At 34.1% G+C, this 23,148-nt stretch overlaps 2 protein-coding genes and 1 long non-coding RNA gene across 3 annotated transcripts; all 3 read left to right on the plus strand.

The window, feature by feature from the left end:
- Positions 1 to 3,588: 3,588 nt before the first annotated feature.
- On the plus strand, positions 3,589 to 14,195 carry LOC127842088 (cysteine-rich venom protein helothermine-like). Its single transcript, XM_052371407.1, has 4 exons — positions 3,589 to 3,616; positions 7,246 to 7,389; positions 7,974 to 8,050; positions 14,103 to 14,195. Exons 1-4 carry the CDS (start codon positions 3,589 to 3,591, stop codon positions 14,193 to 14,195), a joined length of 342 nt encoding a protein of 113 aa, XP_052227367.1.
- A 402-nt stretch (positions 14,196 to 14,597) lies between these two features.
- On the plus strand, positions 14,598 to 16,260 carry LOC127840948 (uncharacterized). Its single transcript, XR_008030644.1, has 4 exons — positions 14,598 to 14,745; positions 15,158 to 15,243; positions 15,680 to 15,768; positions 16,180 to 16,260. It is a non-coding gene; the product is annotated as an uncharacterized LOC127840948 (long non-coding RNA).
- Positions 16,261 to 16,629: 369 nt separating this feature from the next.
- Positions 16,630 to 17,693, plus strand: LOC127842947 (uncharacterized). The gene is made up of 2 exons (XM_052372746.1): positions 16,630 to 16,740; positions 16,920 to 17,693. The coding sequence occupies exons 1-2, from the start codon at positions 16,704 to 16,706 to the stop codon at positions 17,234 to 17,236; spliced, it is 354 nt and encodes a 117-aa protein (XP_052228706.1). The 5' UTR covers positions 16,630 to 16,703; the 3' UTR covers positions 17,237 to 17,693.
- The last annotated feature ends 5,455 nt before the right edge of the window (positions 17,694 to 23,148 follow it).

Genomic DNA, 23,148 nt, shown 5'->3' on the forward strand with positions numbered 1-23,148 from the left:
CAAAGTTGTTTCATTGCAAACAATCTACACATACAATACAGTTTATTAAGTTATTGTATAGCTGTTGTTGTTTTATTATAGTTTCCAATACGTGTCATATTGCTTCATAGAGCGCATTTGCAATCGTGGTGGAAATGTCAACATAAGTATGGTTGTATGGGACATACATGAGCTTTATTTACTTTTCAGCATGTTTTAGCTCAAGGAATATCAGAACATTTCATGTAAATGAAAACGATCGAGTACCACAACTTCGTTTTAAAACCTTTCTTTTAGCAATACAAGTAAGATAGTAGTAAGATACAGAATTAAAAAAGGTTCTTAATCACAATTTCATGCACAAATATGATTGAATGCACCATAAATTGCATCAACGACAAGTTGAAATGTCGAAATGGTCTACTAGACTAAAAGGTATACCATATAGTGAAGGGAGACAAAAATAACTCAAATATCAATCTTCTGATGGTGAGTAGGCGTCCCTAATTTTTAATATCGTCCAATGGTGAAATATTGTTTTATTATTATAAATATTAATAATGTCTGTGGATGTTTAAAAAATGAAAGGGTTCTTTTTTATCTAGTTTTGTGCTATCCATAACTATATGTGTTGCGTTATAGAACATAATGTAGTTGGAAAATACTGTGACATTAATGTAACAGTAATGAAATCAATTATTTATACACGTTGGAGATAGCGTAACAAATATAATAACTTGAAACAATAGCTTTGTCACAGACAAATCGGAGTCCTTTACCGGGTCTAAGTAGTCCGAATAAGAACATTATCTCCATATAAATCTTAGAGGAATGTGCATGCCGGCGATTTAGCCATTATCCAAATTCAATTTTTTCTAACTAACACACTGAAATAAATTGCATAGTCTACATATTTCCCTATATACATAGAAAAGGCTTTTTCAACCAAGCTTACGTAGTTTTTGACGTTAAGAACGTCCCAGATTTTTTAGACGTACACCGTAACAGAAGAACATACGTGCGGACGGACCCGGGGTAAGCATTTAGTCAGTGCGCTACCTCATACATCTTTAACAACGAATATTTAATCGCGTTACTTATATTCATATTTGTAAAATGAAAGGGAAAATAATGTTGATGTTTGCTCTTAACATCTTTACCATCTTAATGTAATTTTAATTATTATAATCCAGTGATAATTGTACTTGTCGATTGTAAATATAAATTGGAAGAATAGCAGCTGCAATATAAGTATTCCAAAACGAACTTATAAAAATGAGCCTCGCTTTGTGAAAAAGGGGTTTTAATGCATGTGCATGTGCGTTAGTGTCGTACCAGATTAGCCTGTGCAGTCTGCACAGGCTAAACAGGGACGCCACTTCCCGCTTTTATTGTGTTGTTTTCGTTTAAAGGAAGACATTGTTTGGACGAAAATCCAGTTAAGGCGAAATGTGTCGCCCCAGTGACTGTGACAGCTTATCTGAGACGCCACTTCACGCACATGCATTGAACCCTCTTTTCACAGAGCGAGTCAATAAATGTGTATTGTGAACTGCATACGATGGACTAAAGCGTTTGCTCAATTATCATGGGCTATTCATTATAAACGTCAACATTTTGTTTAAAGTAACAAAACTACTCAAAATCAACGAATATTGTGTACAATATTTCGTAAAATAAAGCTAAACATTTAAAATTCATTATTCCTTATGGCAATTGCCGAAATTTCAACGTCAGCTGTGGTCTGGTTAAAATAGATGTTTGTGGATACAAAATGCTCGTTTTATTATGGTTTAAACATGGTACCATTTAAGTGTTATTGTGTCGTATGAATAGATATATTCGCAGGAAATTAACATGGAATTTATTGTGTTACAAATAAATAAAACGAGCATTTTGTATCTACACACATCTATGTAATCATACCACATCTAGCGTTGAAATTGTGGCTATTGCTATAAGGAACACTGATTGTTTAGGTGTTAACTTTATTTGACGAAATACTTAAAGAAATTTTCGTTGATTTTGAGCGTCATAGAGACTTTAAATGATAAACGAACATTGTATATTAAAAATATTAACTAACTTGCCAAAACTTATCTATGAAATATTTGTTTCGCTGAAGTTAATTTAACAAAATGAAATGCATGGATAGTACCCAATAAATCACACGTTAAACTACACATAACTTATCACATATGTATTTACTGGCTCGAATGATTATAGATGGATGAAACATGGCCCACATACCATAGAGTACAACCGTCGTCCAAAGGAGTATACTGATGTGCTGTATCGTTAAATGACCATACTGAATTTCATAAAATTGTTTGTTTTTAAGACCAGCTAAGTAAAGTAACCTATCAGGTCGCTTTAATATGACATGCCAATGCGATTTGCACGTGTTCGTGAAACCCTAACTATTTAAAGAAAACAAGCAGGATAAGCTTTTGTACTTTATCCGTTATATTGGATTATAGGATTGTCATTTATTGCACACCATGAGGAAAAGTTAACAAAATGTATTGAATTATTAGTTTTTAAGGCTATTTCCGTGTACAACGAATTACGTGAATTGCTGAAGTTTCGATAAGCAGCATGTTGATGGTATATAAGGTCGTTTTCATGACCGTTTCATAAATGTTGACCATGTTCTGTTTGATGCAAGATAATTACCATCCAAATATCTATGTTATTATGTTGAATGAAGATATGCTAGTAAACTAATATTCGTATTTCATAAACCGGTATTATCTTCCATTTCTTAAAGTTGTTGAAAAAAAACACGTTTTGAAGATGTATTTCCGATGGATATGTGTGGTGGTTTTGTTTACAGGTACGTATGCATACATTTAATTTACTTAAAATATAACACAATGTTGAGTGAGACATGTATTTATACTAAATGTTTGCATTTTTCATGCATACTTTCAAATGTGTTCTGGAAAATAGTTTTAAACGCTGTCATCTATTATACTTAACATAAGAAACATTTGTTTTTGGATCACACACAACATAATTCAGTACAAAGTATTTGTATTTGACGTTTCCGTTTCCGCGAAAGAGCTTATGATCCGACTACGATCAAACTGCATATATGGAATTCATATTTGGCGGACAAGCGCATCGTTGTCATGTCGTACCGATTCAATGACTTTTCAATTAGTCTTTGTCGTTGATGATAAATACGTCTTTTGTCATTGATGTTTGTATCCGCTCGAGAACTTCGACAAAAATGATCAAAAGTTGATTTAACGTTACATGCAGAATCACCATTAGGGGAAATACTAGTTTCTGGTCGTTCGGCTCCGATGCGTTTTGAGAAATTAATTAACGTCATTTGAAATCGTTTTATGGATGTTGCGTTTAACGAGAGATATCAAACGCTAATGAACTAAAGTTGATGACACTTGATATGTAGCATCCCTGCTTGGGTGGACCTGGGTATAGTTTCTGATAAGACCGTTTAATTAAATTGACAGGGAGAAAGTTCCATTTGATTTATAATATGTTTTATAAAGTATACGTGCCTTTGTCAGATCACATGAACTTATGGCATCCATTCGATGAACACTCGACATAAGGTGTCCCTACAGGTGAAGGGCGAAAATGCGCATTGTCAGGTCATTCATCTCCAGTGAGTTTTCAGGGAGTTAATTTCCCTTGAAATAAAATTTGTCTCTATATGATGAGGATTCTACACAAGGTGGCAGAGACTAATGATACGAAAACATTATTTGCGCTTAATTTCAATGCTAGCATGCGCTTCTTGGTAACTCGTTCCGCTCATTATGTTTTAATCGAAATTATTGTCATTTGAATAATAATAACTGTTTGCTTTTGATCCGGAAGAGTAATGGTATAATTTAATGAAACTATATATGAGGTATCCCTATTGAGCAGACATGCGTATATGATAAGGTTGATCTCTATTTTTAAAGGAAATGTTTCCACTAAAATAAAAAATATGGCATTTCCGAATAAATTATACGTTTTAATGTCATGAAAGGATCTAATGACGGGAGCTTTATTAACCTTAACCCATTAATGTATGCCTAGCGTCTAGAAAAAGCCTTGGCAAACAGCGTAGACCCAGCTGATACGCCGTATGATGCGGCGTCTCATCTGCGTCTGCGCTGTGTGCTTACAGGAATTTCTGTTAGACATATTATAATATACAAATAAATATACTAGACATCCCTACTTTTGGAAATAAATTGATACAATTTAGAAGGATTGGAAAGTCAACTAGGTATAAATGGGTTAATATGCAGTATCTCTTCGTGGACATCGCGCACGTATGGACAAGTCACTTGGCTTCAGAGAATTTTCACGGACTTAATGCCACTTGAATAATAATGCGTTTCCAAAAATGAATTCGAACCGTGATAAGCCCATTATTGTTTACGTGTAATCTCTGGATGTCATGTAATACTGATGCAAGGTTGATATCAGTTAATATTAAGTATTCTTTTAAAGTTTGGCATACGCATATTGTCAGGTCATTTTGCATCAGTTATTTGAAAAGGAGTTATTGGCATTCGAAAACGCATTGTTTTCCGCACGAGAGCTCGGTCACAAATGATCCAACTTAGGTTAAACATGTACACATTGCCACGTTATACCACTTCAACATCATTTGTGTGGTATGTTGATATTAAACAAAATAATTTGCTAAAATTTTCGTTCCCGTGCTAATGACTGATATTCATTTTCCTTCATTTTAAGGTGTATTCGCCTTCCGGTCACATATGATGAAATGAATATAAATGTTATATATCGACGATTGTACATTTCGGATGATGTAGGGTACTTATATTACTATGTTTCAATACCATTCATATACACATTGCAGTGGAAACCCCTTTATAATCATCGGATTTTCTCTGAACCGGAATCCTCTCCTAGCCGGCCATTTATTCCAGTTCTGTTTTATTTCGCTTTATATTGACTTGTAAAAATCTCACAAACACAGAAATACCTACATACCAATCTCGTCATAGTCTAAAAGTGTGTGAAAACATGTCATTAAAGTTACAAATTTGTTTGTACATTAATTATTTTGTTAAAATCGCACACTAATTTAAAGATGCATGTGTGTTACGACAAACATCCGGTAGTATCCTACCTGTGTACAATTGTTCAAAGTGTCATTTGAATTGATTTGTATTGTACATTGCAATCTATTAGCTGCAAAATAAAATATGTAATTTTCTATGGCGTTGAACACTTGCTTATAAGTAATAATTATAAAAAAGGTAGCTGTATATTTAATATGCTGTTGATTAAATAGGCTTAGAACAAGACAATTCGTAATGGTTTGTTTTTTATTTAATGTGTTCGTATTATTTAAGATCAAACTTAATTGTTTATCCATTTCAAAAAAGTTTTGAAGTGTTAATGGATAATAGAAATTGTATCTCAAACGTATGTGTGTTTCATTATTAACTACACAGAGACTCATCAGAAACTTTCCATCTAACAAGATCCAGTTTAAACTTGTTTCACGCTATAAAGGGTGTCCCGTTTAGATTGCTTCCACCATGCATTCAAATTGTCCACAAAGCCAGCTATGTTGCCCATTTATTCTTAACAACGTCAATATGTTTCTCAGTTGGTATCCATCCAGTTTACTTTACACGCGATATGTATAACATTGGTATATGTTTGGCAATTCACAGGGCCATTTACAAAGTATTTAGGGCGCGCATATTAAAGTAGAGTTGTTGCGCACGATCCGAGCAGATATGTTACGTGTTCCGCGCAAATCAAATGACCTCTGTTAACCGATTCTTAAGTTGTTCGTGTCACCGTCTTGGTTATAGACAAATGCACGTGCCACTTTATGAAAAAGAACCCCGTAGATGTTGTTCACATAAGTATATCTATAAGTGAGCGATGTAGGTCAGAAAACGACCAAACCATTGAAGACCATTTTAAGCTAAATCTCACGTGCCATTCACTGATCATACAGATGCTTAAGAGCATTCGAAACAATGTCTAGTGGTTGATTTTGTAATAAATCAATCTGGATTCCTGGGTATGCCGAGGATATTTATGATACTGGTATTAAATATATAATGCATGCTTATTTACCAATACCACTTAGCACGTTTATCTATCTGTTACGCACAGTAATCCCGACACGATATACTTGAGTGATGAGGCGCAAAAAGCGTGTTATCAGTTTGGTACGATACAAAGTGAGAGTTTGTGTTCGCTATGGCATGTCGATAAATCAAAACAAAGAATTCATATCCGAACCGAGATTTTCAATTTAAAATACAATTTATTTTACTAACACCGCAATTGACGATCATTATCATACACAATGTAGTTAAAGTGAAATATGACACAATATTTCACTGCTAAAAACTGTATACTTTATTAGTTGACCTTTCAAATAAAAGATAATTGATTAAATATTGTTAAAACACAAGCGTGAACGCATATGTTACCACAATATTAAACCACATCAACTTAAACACGTTTAACTATTACTTTAAAACATAATCGGAAGTTATACTTTTAGAACACATTTTTTATGATCGCGTAAACATTTTTAAATATATAAATTCACATTCCGTGAACAAAAGGAAAATGACAAATAAGTGTCAAATTATTGATGAAACTAATCATAATAGTGTAGTTGCTTCTAAACTGACGTATGCATTAACAACATACATTAAATTATTAAAACGTCTTCGACAGCACTGTACATATCAGTTCGTGTAAGAAGGTTTGATATACATACTTACATCATTTAGAATGGTTAGAATGGTTTTGATTCAATAGTTATCAATAGTTATCACTAGCCAATAAATCACGTTTGCATTTATTAGTCATTTTCAAATTGAACTAAAATGTGTCATTTTATAATGTCCTAATATATATTTAAAACCATTTTTGCAATTTTATGTTTCAATGACATTGGTTTGTTAAATGTAAGTTTACTATTATTTAATGATCATATTGTTTGAAAGACAATATTGAATGTGGATCTTGTATTAAATAAAGAATAACAGTTAATAATTCATAATTGTTGTCAGAATATTTCCTTTTAAAATGGCTAAAACAATCCTAAGATATAATTTGATGAACAAAAATTAAGTATTTTCTATTGATTGTTTTTTGTTTCACACGCAAAATGTAAAATGAAAATGCATTAGTGCCGTCTGCAAACAATTGCAACAAATATTCAGAAAAAATATATTTTGACTCGTGTTCTAGCAGTAATCAAACAGAAATAGCAGAAATATAAACGAGTGCGTTGGTTTCCGTCTTATAAAAATCTACATTTTCAGAGACCATTCAGTCCTTCTTGCATCGACAAGTACGCTGCTTTCCCGGGCCATCTTAACTGTGAATATGGTCCTTTTTCCGGAAGACCCCTACACACCAACGACACAGGCATGTATTTTGTCATTGAAACAACATCTATTAACGTTGTTGATTCACGCTGAACTTAAAATTTTTTGTCTTAAAATATTATCTTAAAACATACATTTATAACTTTTGAATAATATTTATAGTAATTGATTTTATAAAACACTAACACCATAACGAGATATTAACGCGTTAACATACCAAAACTGCATTTTTATTAATTGTATTTTGAACGATGTACGTTGGAAATCTTTCGCTAGCGTAATGGCATCTGACTAATTTCATCACAAAATAACCTTGCTTATAAGGTTATTTTGCAATTTTAAATTTAGTTTATACACATTTATAAACTGCATAAATTTTAAAATAAATGATGAACGTTTTCACTCGAGTGAACCAACAAAAGGATGTGTACAAGCGTACGATCTAAAATTTTAATTATAGTATTCTAAGGGATTCGCACAGTCAACAAAATTGAATGCATAAACAAACTACATGTTTTAACTCATCATTTGGGCTCAAATTAATGGGGCACAGAAATGTTTTCATTACGATCAAACGCAAAAAATGGTACTGTAAGATAAATAAGTTGTATCTTAATTAAACAGAACAAGCACAGATCGCTGATCTACACAACAAGATCCGAGCTCGTGTCTCCCCAACAGCTTCTGACATGACCAAGTTGGTGAGGATTCTTTTGTATTACAAGACTGTATATGAAAAAAGCCGTGATAAATAGAGAATATATGGTTGGTGACTTTTGCTATCATGTGATATAAGACGAGTCTGATATGGCGTAGGAAAAGGCGAGGCTTGCCGAGCCTTTTCACACGCCAACTCGGACGAGTCTTATATCACATGATATCAAAAGTCACCAACCATTTATTCTATTTATTATGCCACAGTTTAAAGTAAATAAGAATATATTTACAAAACAAACAAAACAAACAACCGCTAAATTTAATTGATGTAGATACTGTAGTAAATATGTAAATTAGTAGCAACCTGATTACATCCGCTAGCGTCTATGCTTATATATTTACCCATAAAAAATAGTTCGCAAGTAATCAACAAACAATCAAATTTAAACGCACATAACTTGAAAAAAAATACAAAAATTGAATCGAGAAATCGACACTTACAAGAACAATTTCTGCACTAAAACACAATACCAATATTTTTTACAATAACACATTGGAGATGTACTTCCAAGAGTACACACCAACCGTTATTTTCAAAGCGAATGTGAAGAGTGAAAATTTCAAACAATAAAGACAATAATCAAATGGAACGGGATTTTAACGTAGTGCGCAATTTGGAAGTGATAAGAGTGATTTATTTTTCAACTTGTCCATCTCCGTAGTATACGTTAAGTTGTGAGATGTTAACAGTTTCACCCCAAAACAGTGCGAAGTCAAAGTGGGTGGGGAACGCGACTACTTGTGTATTTCGAGTCGCTGGAACTTCATAAAGAAGCTGCTTTTGTGCAATATTCAGCGACGTTACCAGCTATGTGTTAGACGAAACGAAAATGCTTTGGTTTTGCATCGTGTTTTGAGACTGTCTGGGTTACATGATGGATTAATTGCTGTTTGACTGACAATAAATGAACATATGTTTGTGTTTGGAGATTGGTGAGGTTAATATCTTCACAATTGGGAAATCCCAACATAAGTTGACTACCAGTCTGACCACTGATCTGCATAATATCAGTGGGAGAGCATGCTGAATCCCGCAGCTTCTGCACCATATGTTTCCTGGCCGAATGGTTGGTAAGTTTCATTGTTATGTATACATGCTTAAACACACATGTTTCATTATTTGTGCCATTTTTTTACACCCATCTCATGCTGATGAACCAATGATCAGTGCCAGTTGTTCTACTGTCGCGAACTGTTTATTCAAAATTGTGGAAAAATGAGTTGCGCACTTTTCGAAATTGTGAAAAAATGAGACACGCACTGTACCAAAATTTAAAAAAAAAATGAGTCGCGCACTGTTCAAAATTGTGGGAAACATTAGTTGCCCACTGTTCATTCTAGTTTCAAAATTGTGGAAAAATGAGTCCTACACTTTTCATAAATTAAATTTTGAAAAAATGAGTCACGCGCTGTACACAATTTGTAAAATTAGTTGCTCACTGTTCAAATTTTTGGAAAAAAAATAAGTCATGCACTGTTCATTTAAAATTGTGGAAAAATGAGTTGCGCGCTGTTCAAAATTGTGAAAAAATCATGTCACGCGCTGTACAAAATTTTAAACAATCATTTGCGCACTGTTCAAAAATGGGGGACAAATTAGTGGGGCACTGTTCATTCAAAATTACAAAAAAAATAAGTCACAAACTCTTCAAATCGTGAAAACACATGAGTTGCGCACTGTTCAAAATTTGTAAAAATGAGTAGCGCACTGTTCAAAATTTGGAAAAAAGTGAGTCGCGCACTGTTCATTCAACATCGTGTAAAAAATGAGTCGCGCACTGTACACAATTTTAAAAAATGAGTTGCAAACTGTTCAAAATTGTGAACAAATTGTGTCACGCACTGTTCATAAAAAATTTCACTGTTGAAAATTGTGAACAAATGAGTTGCGCGCTGTGCAACTTTTTTGAAAACATGTGTCGAAAACTGTTCAAAATTGTGTCGCCCACAGATCAACATTGTGAAAAAATGAGTTGCAAACTTTTTTTAAATTGTGAAAATTTGAGTCGCGAACTTCTTAAAATTGTGAAAATTTGAGTCGCAAATTTCTCAAATTGAGAAAACACCTATTCCCTCAATAAGCAAAAAAAGCCCCGATTCCATAATAAAAATATTTTAAGTTAAAAGAAATTCTTAGTTATTTTTATATAAAGTGGAGTTTATACATTTTTATTTTGTATTAATAATAGTGTGTCTATTAAAGTTGTAATTTGTTAAAGTTGTGCCATACAAATGTTATTAATACACTCTCTTTTGGAATGGTATCTTCTGTTGGATTTGTTTAATTTTATTATAATATGAAGTGTTTTTCTTTAAATGGCAGAAAGTTGCGACCACACATTCCATGGGTGATTTTATCTACCAAAATTCTTGGCGGCACAGTTCTACCCTCGTAAGTTGCACTGGTCTGCGTCTTTCTCTGCCTCTCAACCAACTCGAGATATTCCCAGCCCCCACCCCCACCCCCAAATGCATCCCGCCACAGCTTCACATCAACCCATCTAATTAATTTGTCGGAAAGATAATACTTTTTTGTCGACAAATTTATTTTTGAGAGTATTTATGGTATTGTTTTATCTGAAAATGTTATATATCTATATGTCACTATATTTATAAAGTTTAAATTTTAATACAAATTATATATCTGGATTTTTATTATTATCCCCACGCTTTTTGAAAAAAAGGTGGGGATATTGTGGTTATCTCCGCCGTCCGTCCGTCTGTCTGTCCGTCCGTCCTGGCCACTATCTCCTCCTACACTAAAAGCACTAGAACCTTGAAACTTACACACATGGTAGCTATGAGCATATGTGCGACCCTGCACTATTTGGAATTTTGATCTGACCCCTGGGTCAAAAGTTATAGCGGTTGGGGTGGGGCCGCGTCAGAAATCACTCATTTTTTTAGGTTATTTTACATTTACTTCTTTATTTCTACACCGATTCACTTCAAATTGATACTGGACCTCTCTTATGACAATACGGTCAATCTCAACCATGCATGGCCCCATTCCCAACCCTGGGGCGCCCCGCCCACATAGGCCACACCCACCAAAAATTTCCATTAACTATAATTTTTTCATTTCTACACGGATTCACTTCAAATTGATACTGAACTTTTGTTATGACATTAGGGTCAATCTCAACTATGCATGGCCCCAATCCCAACCGTGGGGCGCCCGCCCACATAGGCCACACCCACCAAAAAATTCCATTTACTATAATTTTTTCATTTCTACACGGATTCACTTCAAATAGATACTGAACTTCTCTTATGACATTAGGGTCAATCTCAACTATGCATGGCCCCATAACCAACCCTGGGGCCCCGCCCACATAGACCACACCCACCCAAAATTGCCTTTACTATAATTTCTTCATTTCTACACCGATTCACTTCAAATTGATATTGAACTTCTCTTATGACAATACAGTCAATCTCAACTATGCATGGCCCCATTACCAACCCTGGGGCGCCCCGCCCACATAGACCACACCCACCGAAAATTGCCTTTTACTATAATTTCTTCATTTCTACACCGATTCACTTCTAATTGATACTGAACCTCTCTTATGACAATACGGTCAATCTCAACTATGCATGGCCCCATTACCAACCCTGGGGCCCCGCCCACATAGACCACACCCGCCCAAAATTGCCTTTTACTATAATTTCTTCTTTTCTACACCGATTCACTTCAAATTGATACTGAACTTCTCTTATGACAATACGGTCAATCTCAACTATGCATGGCACAATTACCAACCCTGGGGCGCCCTGCCCACATATGTCACACCCACCCAAAATTGCCTTTTACTATAACTTCTTCATTTCTACACCAATTTACTTCTAATTGATGATGAACTTCTCTTATGACAATACGGTCGATCTCAGCTATGCATGGCCCCATTACCAACCCTGGGGCACACCTAGGTCAAACATTCGGCGTGGGGATACGCGTCGGCCTCTGCCGCGCCATTTCTAGTTAAAGCAGTTGTGCAATGAGTGTTAGATGATGTTGTTTTTTTCTAAAGGATTCTTTATTTTATTTACAGGTTGACTACACCAATTTCCTGTTTGGTTGTGGAGATAGAACCATTTTTTGTGAAAGTTTGAGTTCAGACACTTAAAAATTGAAATCGTCATGTATTATTAGGCATGGCAGGTATAGGCAAAGCATCTAAATCAAGTATCAATTATTTTACTTTGTCAATGTTAATTCATTGTGTATGCTATTCACCTGTTTACCTTGCTTTTTATAAGAACGACACAAAAAGGAAAGCATTTGTAAAGTATAAGTTATTTTTTTATATAATCTTAGACGAGATGTTTAGTGAATATGTGTCATAAATTCTTCTTCAAATTGATAAAATCTGTCAATTTTTATTCAAAACGTGTTAAGTTTATTTGTGTTACGTTAAATGTGTATCATTACTGTTTTAAATTGTGTTCATCTGCAGCCAATGAATGGTAGCGGAGCCCATTTGTATTTGTTTATTTTTTTTTCCATCGATTAATGCTCATTTATTTCATATTTCACTATATATATATATACTTAATAAAATGTTAGTTTTGTTTAAAAAAACAACTTCTTGTTTAATTATGTTCTAACTTCTGAATAAAATATGAATCGCTGTTTGTTTTCATTTAACCCAAAGAAGCGTCATACCACGCCTTAAAAAAGTAGTTCTCGGAATGGGCAGGGCTAAAACATGGAACGCTAAAAAAATTCATTGACTAAACCAAATATGGGCGGAGTTTTAAAACGGATATTGATGGGCGGAGCTTAAAACTGTTATCGGATGGGTATCCGATAACACTTTAAAATATCATGTCAGCGTCTCCAACGTAAATGCGCTGTCGTGGCATAATAAAAACCATTATTCACGCCTGCAGACCTAAAGACGAACCGATGCAAATCAATATGACGTCTTCTATTCTCCTCATCACAATAAATCATATTTTCTTAGTTTGAACATATTAATTGAAGCTCGATTTCATAGAAAGCTTAAGGCTTATTTGAAACGCTCTCGAGTCCGTTTCCTGTGACTAGAACCAGCTCTTGGTGTCTATGGGGGAAATTTAAATGAACGCCCCCACAGTAGGGATCGAACCCGTTAGTTGTACTTACTTAAACAACGAACATCAGACACACGATTGTAAGCCAGTACCGTTATGCATACAGCCCTCTTTTGTTAATAAGGGCTTGAAATTGTGATGAAATTATTCTTGCTCTCGAAGATTGTGTCATTTGTTCCTACGATTCCGTACTAATGAGTAAAAAAAAGCATTTATTTATTACGCATTATAACGTTAAATTTGTAGTTTTACCTATAACATTTTTGTCCATAAAAGTATTGTTTAAAACAGTTTGAGAAAACATGCTTGGTTTAAATACTAAAAATTTATTACAACGGGTGTTGACTGGTTACAATTTGTAGAAAGGTTCTTGATCACAAATAATAATATTAGAGCCGTACATCATATATTTAAGTGCATATTTTTATTTTTATTCCTTCCTCTTGGTATATATTTTACGAATAATATCGTTAAACAACGTTTGAAAATCATCGTGTTTTTCTAATATTACGTAAATTATTGTTTACAGTGATATTTCATCAAAATAGCATTTCGATGTGCGATGTGTTAGTCAAAAAATTGTTTAGCCTGATCAAAGATGACAAAAAGTATTATGATTGCACATTCAATAGAAACAAGTATGTTTATAAGCTGTATTATACGTCAACCAAGTAAAAGTTATAGTCTGTGGTAAATGTAACTGCCTCTTAAAAAAAATAGTTTTCTAATAGATGTGTTTCAAAATGTTTAATATAAAACGGATTACGCCTTTAATAAATGTTTCTTCCTACTGTCGGATTCAAACACTATTCAACAGATATTAATAAAACGTAAACATTGTACAGTTTAAAACGTTTGCTATTCTTCAATATTCTTGACTATGGTTAAGTTAAATTTTCATACACTATCAATTTAATAATTCAATGTCCATTGACTCACGTTTATTGTATACGCCAGAAAGAAAACTCGGGTCTCGGCAGCACAGCAGAGAGATTTGCCAGACGATGCACTGCCGACAGCACATGGTACCAACGGGCAACACCTAGGTAACCAACTATTTTTGAGACTTCAATATATAAATAATGAAATTCAAATACATGATGAGTAGCAAAAGTCATGTTAGAAATTTCCAGAGAACGATCTCAAATCATATAAATTCTACTAAACTAAATAGTGGAATTTAAATATCAAAGTATTTGCATCGTCCGTTTGAAAACAAATTGAGATATCTGAATACGGACAAGTTTAGTTATGAAATTGTTTTCTGAAACACGTTACGCATACACATTACGTATGAAAATTTTAAAATATACCCGATTCAATGTTGTTAGTTTTTACATTGTAAATGCAATACACGGAATAATGCATGTTTAACAAATCGAATTCATCTTAACATGATTATAATTGTATTGACTTGTTAAATATTACGAAACAAAGTGTTACGCAATCCTTAGGTGGGTTCCTTGTTGGTCAAAATCACCTCTACAGTAACACACCTCTGACCTGGACAGATGTCATCCGCAAATGGGAAGCTGAAAATATCAGTTTTGTTTATGGCTCAACGGGAAATAACCCGTCACTTGTTGGTAACTACACACAGGTATGCAGTTAATGAATATATAACATAAACACATCCGAAACAGTGTGTTGCCAAATTAACAAATTAAGCAGAACTAAACAAAACTAAACAGCAAAATGTGCATTCGTGATATTATTTGTTACTAACTTACCGATATATATGTTGTTCTAATACGAATTTTCACTACGGGTGAATCTATGCCGGCCTGAACATTAATTGACATGTTTTTTGTATTTAAAGTGAGTAAAAACATGTTGAAAGTTCATGTGTTGGACCATCTAGTTAACTTACTAAACCAATACATATCCATAATGTTCCAAATATGAATGTTGATTGTGCCTTGTTAACGTGTTTTCGAGACCTATCATGATATTTCGTATGATAAATAAAATGTGACCATTAGTTTAAAAATATGGTTTTGCGTTTGGTATAGATGATTTCATCTGAAACATCTTCTGTCGGATGCGGTGCGGCTCAATGCAGAGGATTGTACTTGTACATGTGTCTGTATGCCCCAATGTAAGATTTTTTTTAAACATAATATTTATTCACTGCATGTAGCTTGTTTCCTTTGCATGTATGCTGCACATGCTGCCCGAATACTCAAAGCAAAACTGCTTTGAAGGAAATTCAGTTTGTTTATTCACATTAATTTAGGTTCCGTGCGCATACATGAACAACATTTGCTTCCGTACTTACATTTCCCTTTAAACTATAGTAATCAAATTTAAGACTACTTACTAACAAACTAAATCACTTAACCCCCCAAAATAACTTTCATGTTCAATTATAAATGTCGCTTGCTAAATGATCTCGATTTATATAAACGTTGTATGTGCGAGTTACACAAACAGGGTTTCCATGACTGACTTTGAAAAGTATTGTTGTAGAATTGTTTACAATGTACAACCGGGATTGTTTGTTTACCTGAGTTTGTTGTTTGTATTTTGCATAGGCTTGACCCCTTACGAATAAACAAACCGTACAAAGAATCAAATAAATCATGCGACGACTGTCCTGGTAAATGTAATGGAACTCTATGTGGTATGTTTAATAAAGTTCTTTATTTTAAGTAATACATAATCAATACAAAACCAAATCCAAATATTAACTGTTATCGATCTTGAAATTGATGACAAAACGTAATTATACATCGCAGTGTTTTAGTAGCTATTATATTGGCCGTGCTCTGCGAAAAAGGAGTTTAATGCATGTAAAGTGTCTCAGCCAAAATCCACCTTAGGCGGAAAGTGTCGTCCTTGATTAGCCTGTGCGGTCTGCAAAAGCTAATCTGGAACGACACTTTACGCACATGCATTAAACCCTTTGTTAAAATAGCACGGCTCATAATCATATATTAGACTATTCATAACTGAACATTATCTTATAAATAAACGTTATGCCATAATATAGTTCGATGCAGGTCAAGCATGTATACGTTTCTATGTTTCATAGATTACGGTGAACTTATATGCCTGAGTGGATCTAAGCTAAACATGACTACCAATAGGTGTGATTGCGTGTCTACCGTATGTCCAGGAACGTACAATGACAGCGTGTGCTTCTGTGAGTTCTTATCTTTAATATACCCTCAATACCTTTGTTTGTTAACCTACGTTTTTAAGAAAATATGTCCAAATTAATTACTTATCATAATATATGTGCTTATATATAACAACGTTGATATATTAACTATGGCATTAGGTTATAGCTTTTACAGAAGCAGTAAAATACATTCAATATTCAATTGACCTGCCTATTCAAAAAAAAACAACAGAAAAACGTTTTAAAGCCACTTCGCGTCTTGTGATTTTATGATAATCAATTTAAGAGTTAATGGTCAATGTGCGAGACAGTGTCCGAAACAACAAAATGCATTATTCCTAGATTCATTTTCAGTGAATTGCATTGGCACCACCGACAGTGATCCGGAATGTTCTCGGTCCCTCTTAGGAACGTGTGGAACAAAAATAGACGCGATGTTCCGGTGTCCGTGGATGTGTAACGTGTGTCCATGTAAGAGAACCCAATAGCATACGATCCATTTAAACAAGTGAAATGTGTTATATTATTTCATAGCTTCTTAATAAATCATAATAGTGTGTTTATAAATTTGTTCAAAAGTATAAATATCCATAATCATAATATAACATAAATAACGTTCATATTAATGTTATTCTGAGTTTATGGTGTAGATTCTGATCGGAAATGGAATTTCACTCTCATATCAAAAATGCCGTGGGAGAAGGGTCTACCGGACTGCACCACAACGCCACCTCCGACAACAACAGCAACAACTCTGACTACATCCACAAGTCACGTGACGCCAACATCTGTTGGGCACTCATTTGCCACAAGTCCTGCCATCTCGGCAATTGCTGGGAGCTCAGTCGCGACAAGGCATAATTCGAATGCACAGCTGCAGAACGGTGGCATCGCAGTGGCATTCGCCAGTGAACTCTATATTGGCTGCACGATTATTATGATGCTGAAGCAGTGCACCACATCATAAAATAAATTGTATGACATTGCCTACGACGTTTAAAATATGCTTACGATAATATGTTTACGTTTTAATAGGTTTTCTTTTTGTTTGCATTATTGTTATTATACAGTGAGTGCGGAAAAAGGGAATAACTTGCTGCGAAAATAGCATAATGATCGTTTGTACATATGTTAAAGTAGTTCTATAAACCTGTTTATGATGTATGGTGGTAACCATACAACCATATTATTGCAATAAGACAGAAAGCAACTGAAAGCTTATTTACAACTTGAGCACACATACCGTCGTCATATACCGGATAGGATAAAGGATTCTGGATAACAAGATGGCAAAATAATTAACCATAACACAGGTATAAAACGAAAACAAAATCTATTCAGCGAGTTATATAATGTGTTTGACATTTACACACACCCAGAAACAGCTTACATTTGTGATTCACTAAAGTACCAAGCTGAAAAGAATATATGCTAATAGATATTTTTGTTTTCATATCCAAAATATGTTTTTTTGTATTTCCATATAAAAACAACAGACGATAACAAACCGTACGCAAAATATTTTTATATGAATCCCCTTTCGTTCAAAATAAATCGGCATAGAAGAACATTTTGGGAATGTACTTGAAGACATCCATGTAGTGAGTATCAAAATATCCGCATCATTGCATACACATGTATTTACGAAGACATTTTTAAAAATATAATCGATAAAAAAAATATGGTAAACGTGTTTGTGGTCATTAAATATGTTTATTCACCACCGGGTATTTGCTCTGATTGACCATGTACCAGAAAAAATTAATCTTTTGTAATTGTGCAAAAGTTTTCGTTGGCGTGTCGATCAATTTGCATTGAAAAGACAATGCTTAAAATTTGGTCATAGCAAGTGTTGGTCGTTACACATGGATTACACATTATACAGTAACAGCGGATATTATTTATTCTGTACAGTTTGGTTGGTTGTTACAAGCGACGTAGTGCTTGTGCATAAGAAAAATTGATCAGATGCTTTAAACATATCATCACAGGATTAATTAAGTTTAAAAAAATACATGGCCTTAATTCGAATTGTGAACTTGACCATCAACACAAATGCGTGTCAGTTATACGCGGCATATTCAATTTTCTTAATAAATTAATTATCCAAAGTTTTATTAAAATCTTTAAAGAAAAGTAAAAGCTATTAAACTGAAACTTAACTTTGGCTGAAATGAACCAACCAACCACTCTTCTACGGACTGTCGGGGCGAACTTCTAATGCACTTAATATATACTAAAGGTTTTGCCTGTTCAGAAATTATTTAAAACAAATACTACCATAACTGATCTTATATAGTACTTTGTGTCGATAGGATTTATAACACAATTCAAGCAGCTCATCTGCAAATCGGTCACACCAAACGTAGACCATTTTCCAATGTAATAGGTATTTATATCCATCAAAATTATCCCTACATTTAGCAATTGTTGGCCTAACTATGTTATCCGTTGTAAGATACCGCATTCAATATCGAAGAAAGTAGTACATGATAAGTATGTGTGTAAACCTCAATGCTTGCAAAGTCGATGACATGCACTTTTTCAATGAATTTAGGAGCGTTTTCTACATACGGTACGAATAACAATATACATAACATTGGTAAACAAATTCAATGCACTTCAGTGGGAAGTTTTACGCATAAAATATCGAAGCCTGCCAACAAGACATGAAAATGAAGTGCTTTGAATGTACATGTATTGTATGTAGTCAATCGATGATTTTGATCCCAATTTAAATATGTTATTCACGTCTTAAAAACCTTAGCAACCCGAATTTCTCGACGACAAGTTTTTATTGAATTGTCGTTATTTAAATAGTGCTAAATATACCCACTCTTTCTTTACATTGTCCAGTCATGCAAGTTCAAAAATCTGCTCAAAACACACTTGCTACCCAATGATCAGGTAAGTCGATCAATATTAAAAATTTCTTTACAAAATGGAGTTCAATCACCAAAATCTACAAAACCAATTACGCAAAGAAAAGTACAGACTGTACAATCTACACAATGTCGTACAAAAACGCTAGCTCAATTCAGTTGCAACTTCAAAACTTGAACACATATCCCGTATTCCCGTTCAGTCAAACTGTACTTATAAGACTCATTAAAGTTAGTCGGAAAAAAACCTTCATATTAAAGGGTTCATACAAGATCTTCGCTAAAGCCTTCGACACAAACATGAGTTGAAGCAAACGCAATGAGAGGGGTCATTATAAATACGGCTCTATTGTGATATGGGACCAATTTAATATGTTTATTCAAAAGTTTGCACATAGAGAGACTTCATAGGGCATAATAATATCGCAATATCATATCGTGTCAAAAGATGCAATGACAATGATAAGTATAAAACAACGATAAACGACATGTTCGCCATTGCCAACAAACGGTACGTTTATAGTGCCCTCGGCAGACGCCCGTCTGCTCCGTCCGATTTATAGTGCCCTCGGCAGACGCCCGTCTGTTCCGCCCGATTTTATAGTGCCCTCGGCAGACGCTCGTCTGTTCCGACCGATTTTATAGTGCCCTCGGCAGACGCCCTACGTTAATAGTGCCATCGGCAGACACCCTACGTTAATAGTGCCATCGGCAGACGACTTACGTAAATAGTGCCCTCGGCAGACGCCCTACGTTAATAGTGCCCTCGGCAGACGCCCTACGTTAATAGTGCCCTCGGCAGACGCCCTACGTTAATAGAGCCCTCGACAGACGCCAGTCTGTTCCGCCCGAATTTGCCTCCTCCCAGACAGGTATAGCTTGTAACTTATGGGGAACAGAACCGAATAGAAAATATTCACATTGTCGACGATTTACCGATGTCGCATCGAAAACATATTAAGCCTTTGCCGTTCGAGCTAAAGTAGATTTTAACTAACACAAAGTATGTGAAACATGATGGAAACGTGACATAAATTTTGAGGACAACGAACTTAGAAGTGACAGTCAAAACAAAACTAATTAGTGAATAAAGTTTTATTTTGTTTAGTCTTTTATATTTTCACCACAACATACGTATAGTTTGTCGACTTTGGAACCACATGTGGTCATTGTAATACATATTGCAAAGCAATCAGTGCAACCATTATAAGTTTGTTAACATTACATAGATGTTTCTTCTGTATTGACATTTGGTAATACCATACAGTTGATTGGCCAGTCCCACTAAACATTTAATTTGTTTCTAACAAGTTCATAAATAGCTTAGCAGAAATATGTCCGAAGATATTAAACGAAAGATACTTCTTTTGGCAATAATTCACTGTCAATTTGTTAATAACATGATAACTTACACATTAAAGATATCAAACATAATTTTTATTGTATTAATATGAGTTATTTATCAATTAATATTACAGTGATAATAGGAATTACCTGTAGTCTTTATCGTCAACTGTTGTACTTAATGTTGGTAACTAAAGTTAAACATGTGGATGTAACATCCTAGTACATCAAGAATAAACTATATTATATAAACAATATATAATACACATTACACCTTGCCACAAAGTGAGACTTAAATAGTTGCTATTGATATTAAACATTTTATTACAAAGACACTATACCTATTGACAAGAATTGTTCATATTAAACACACTTTACAGTTTATCACGTCCTCTCAGAAAATATTTTGTGACGAGCGAAGACAGTGACAATCTTTAATGAGATTCATAGCAAACATGACACAAAATATATACTGTGCAATATGTACAGTGAGGATATTAAACTAATGACTAGTTACTCACAACACTTTGACTGCTAAAATTGTTACCATTATTTACAAACAATATAGAGTAACATAATATTTGTTATTGTATTACAAGTAGTGTTTAATTTCTAGATGTATTTTCTACTCTTTAACAATTTTTGTAAGTTTACCTTTTACAAATTTAGTCAATCAAAGTTATAATATGTAATGCATAACTCGTGTTATAATAATGTGTAACTATGTTAACTAAATTTCGTGAAAGGGTTTTGGATTTGTCAGATAACCGGAACTCGCTAATCGGCTAAATATTGTAACATTGAATTTGAAATAAATCTAATAGTTATAATGTACAATATAATAAGTTGTTCGTAAATAATATGTACAAACAAAACATTAAGCATCTCGTGTTTTGCCATGCGATTCATCTAATCTAAAACAAGAAGCTTACCTGCCAGAGCCGTCCAAGGTGAACAACCTTTTTTTCCTTTGTTGTTTGCGGTCTGTTGTGTTTATTTCTTTGTTTATTAAACCAATAGTACACAGTCATTGATTTACAGTAAATAACCAACTTGAAAATAACGCATTAAAACAATGAGCGATATAAACAAGCACAAATACAAATAAGACGTGGATCATCCCCAACGCATGTACGTCAAGATTGGTTTTGCCTGGAATATTCGATAAATAACGTTGACTGTTTCTATTGTTTACAAATAAATGAACAGTACATTTAAATAAAGGAGAGTAACGGTTCTCCGTGGGACGGTATATCGTAATAGTCTCCTTTCGGTACGGTTTAGGTGACAATATACTAAAAGATTTCCTACACAATTCAATGTGAAAGCAATAACTTTAACTAAAAATAAAGTCAAACTTTTGCGCATAGACATCCCCATAACCATACCTTTTCTTAAAGAGCATTCCAAGCCGCAATGATTTAAACAATAAAAAAGGGGGGTCATACGTTATGCAAGAAAGAACTCGACGCGAATCAGCGGTCACTGTTTTATGGCCATCTATTTACCGGCTTCGTACCAGTTGAGAAGGGTTTCCCTCCATCTGTCAAAGTCTCATGTAGTCTCCAACCTTCAAGCAAAAGAATGAATTTCTGTTAAACATCAATGTTTTCCCTACCACATGCACAAAGAATCATTCTAAAATAAAGCCATGGCAAGTGCTTCTACAGAGAATTGTGTCTTCTTATAAATGATGTTCAAGTTTTTAGAGAGTATAGCATTGCACTCCAAAATATTTTAGTATATTGTAACTTTTACGATAGGCCTCCGAGTCCGTACGGTACGGTACGGCATTTTTCATGACGCATTTCAATGAAAGTAACTGTAATTCGCCAAAAAATGGCGAAAGCTGAATTGAAATTACCACCAGAGAGATTCTAATAAAAAGTATGGAAGCATTTTGCGTGATCAGTAAGAAAGTGGTAGGCTTTTATTTCGTATAAACATTTGCTTTATATCACGACTTTAGTCGCTACGAATTTCCTAAGCAGGAGCTGTTATTTTGTGATTCCGCTGAGAATTTCGCAAATTCTTTGAACCCATTAAAATTAAATTTGAACCACTCAAAAATGTGCTGTGTCGCCTACGTCACGAACCAATGTGCACTATTTGACTGGTTCTACGAATTGCGCTTGCAGTTTTTTACGGCACAAGCAAAGCCAGTTTGACTTGTTGGTAAACACGTTTTATGTGTAACTTAAATAATTTATCGAAGTAAAAGAATCATAAAGAAGTCCGTATTTTTGTAAACATATTCATAACTTCGTGTTCATATAAAATCAAAGTTTTAAATTTATAAATAATAATAACTGATTATCACTTTCATGACATAATATGTAATTTTGTATATTGTGTGACACATATGTAGAGGTCTTTAAATAAAATTGAAAAAAGGTTTTAATTGGTTGTATGTTGTTTCCATCTGACGAAACGTGTCGCGGTACGTATTGTATCGTACATACAGTACCGCGATACGTATCGTATCGTAAGGTGAGCGTATCGTGACACCCTTAACTTAAATATGTACAAATATTTGGGAAAAAAGGTATATACTGAAAAGTAATTATGAATAAAAATGATGCGAGAAGAATCCATTTGCTTTGTTAAACGAAAAATTGCGATTCATGTTGGTGGGCATACAGTTAATTATATA

This window comes from Dreissena polymorpha, chromosome 8 (assembly GCF_020536995.1).
Source record: "Dreissena polymorpha isolate Duluth1 chromosome 8, UMN_Dpol_1.0, whole genome shotgun sequence".
NCBI classification, from domain to species: domain Eukaryota; kingdom Metazoa; phylum Mollusca; class Bivalvia; order Myida; family Dreissenidae; genus Dreissena; species Dreissena polymorpha.

Excerpts from the sequence above, each read along its gene's own strand:
- LOC127842088 (XM_052371407.1), top strand. The coding sequence starts at position 3,589 with ATGCGCATTGTCAGGTCATTCATCTCCA. Across the intron at positions 7,390-7,973 it reads CCTACACACCAACGACACAG|AACAAGCACAGATCGCTGAT; the intron begins GCATGTATTTTG and ends TTAATTAAACAG. Across the intron at positions 8,051-14,102 it reads CTTCTGACATGACCAAGTTG|AAAGAAAACTCGGGTCTCGG; the intron begins GTGAGGATTCTT and ends TGTATACGCCAG.
- LOC127842947 (XM_052372746.1), top strand. The coding sequence starts at position 16,704 with ATGTTCCGGTGTCCGTGGATGTGTAACGTGTGTCCAT. Across the intron at positions 16,741-16,919 it reads GATGTGTAACGTGTGTCCAT|ATTCTGATCGGAAATGGAAT; the intron begins GTAAGAGAACCC and ends TTTATGGTGTAG.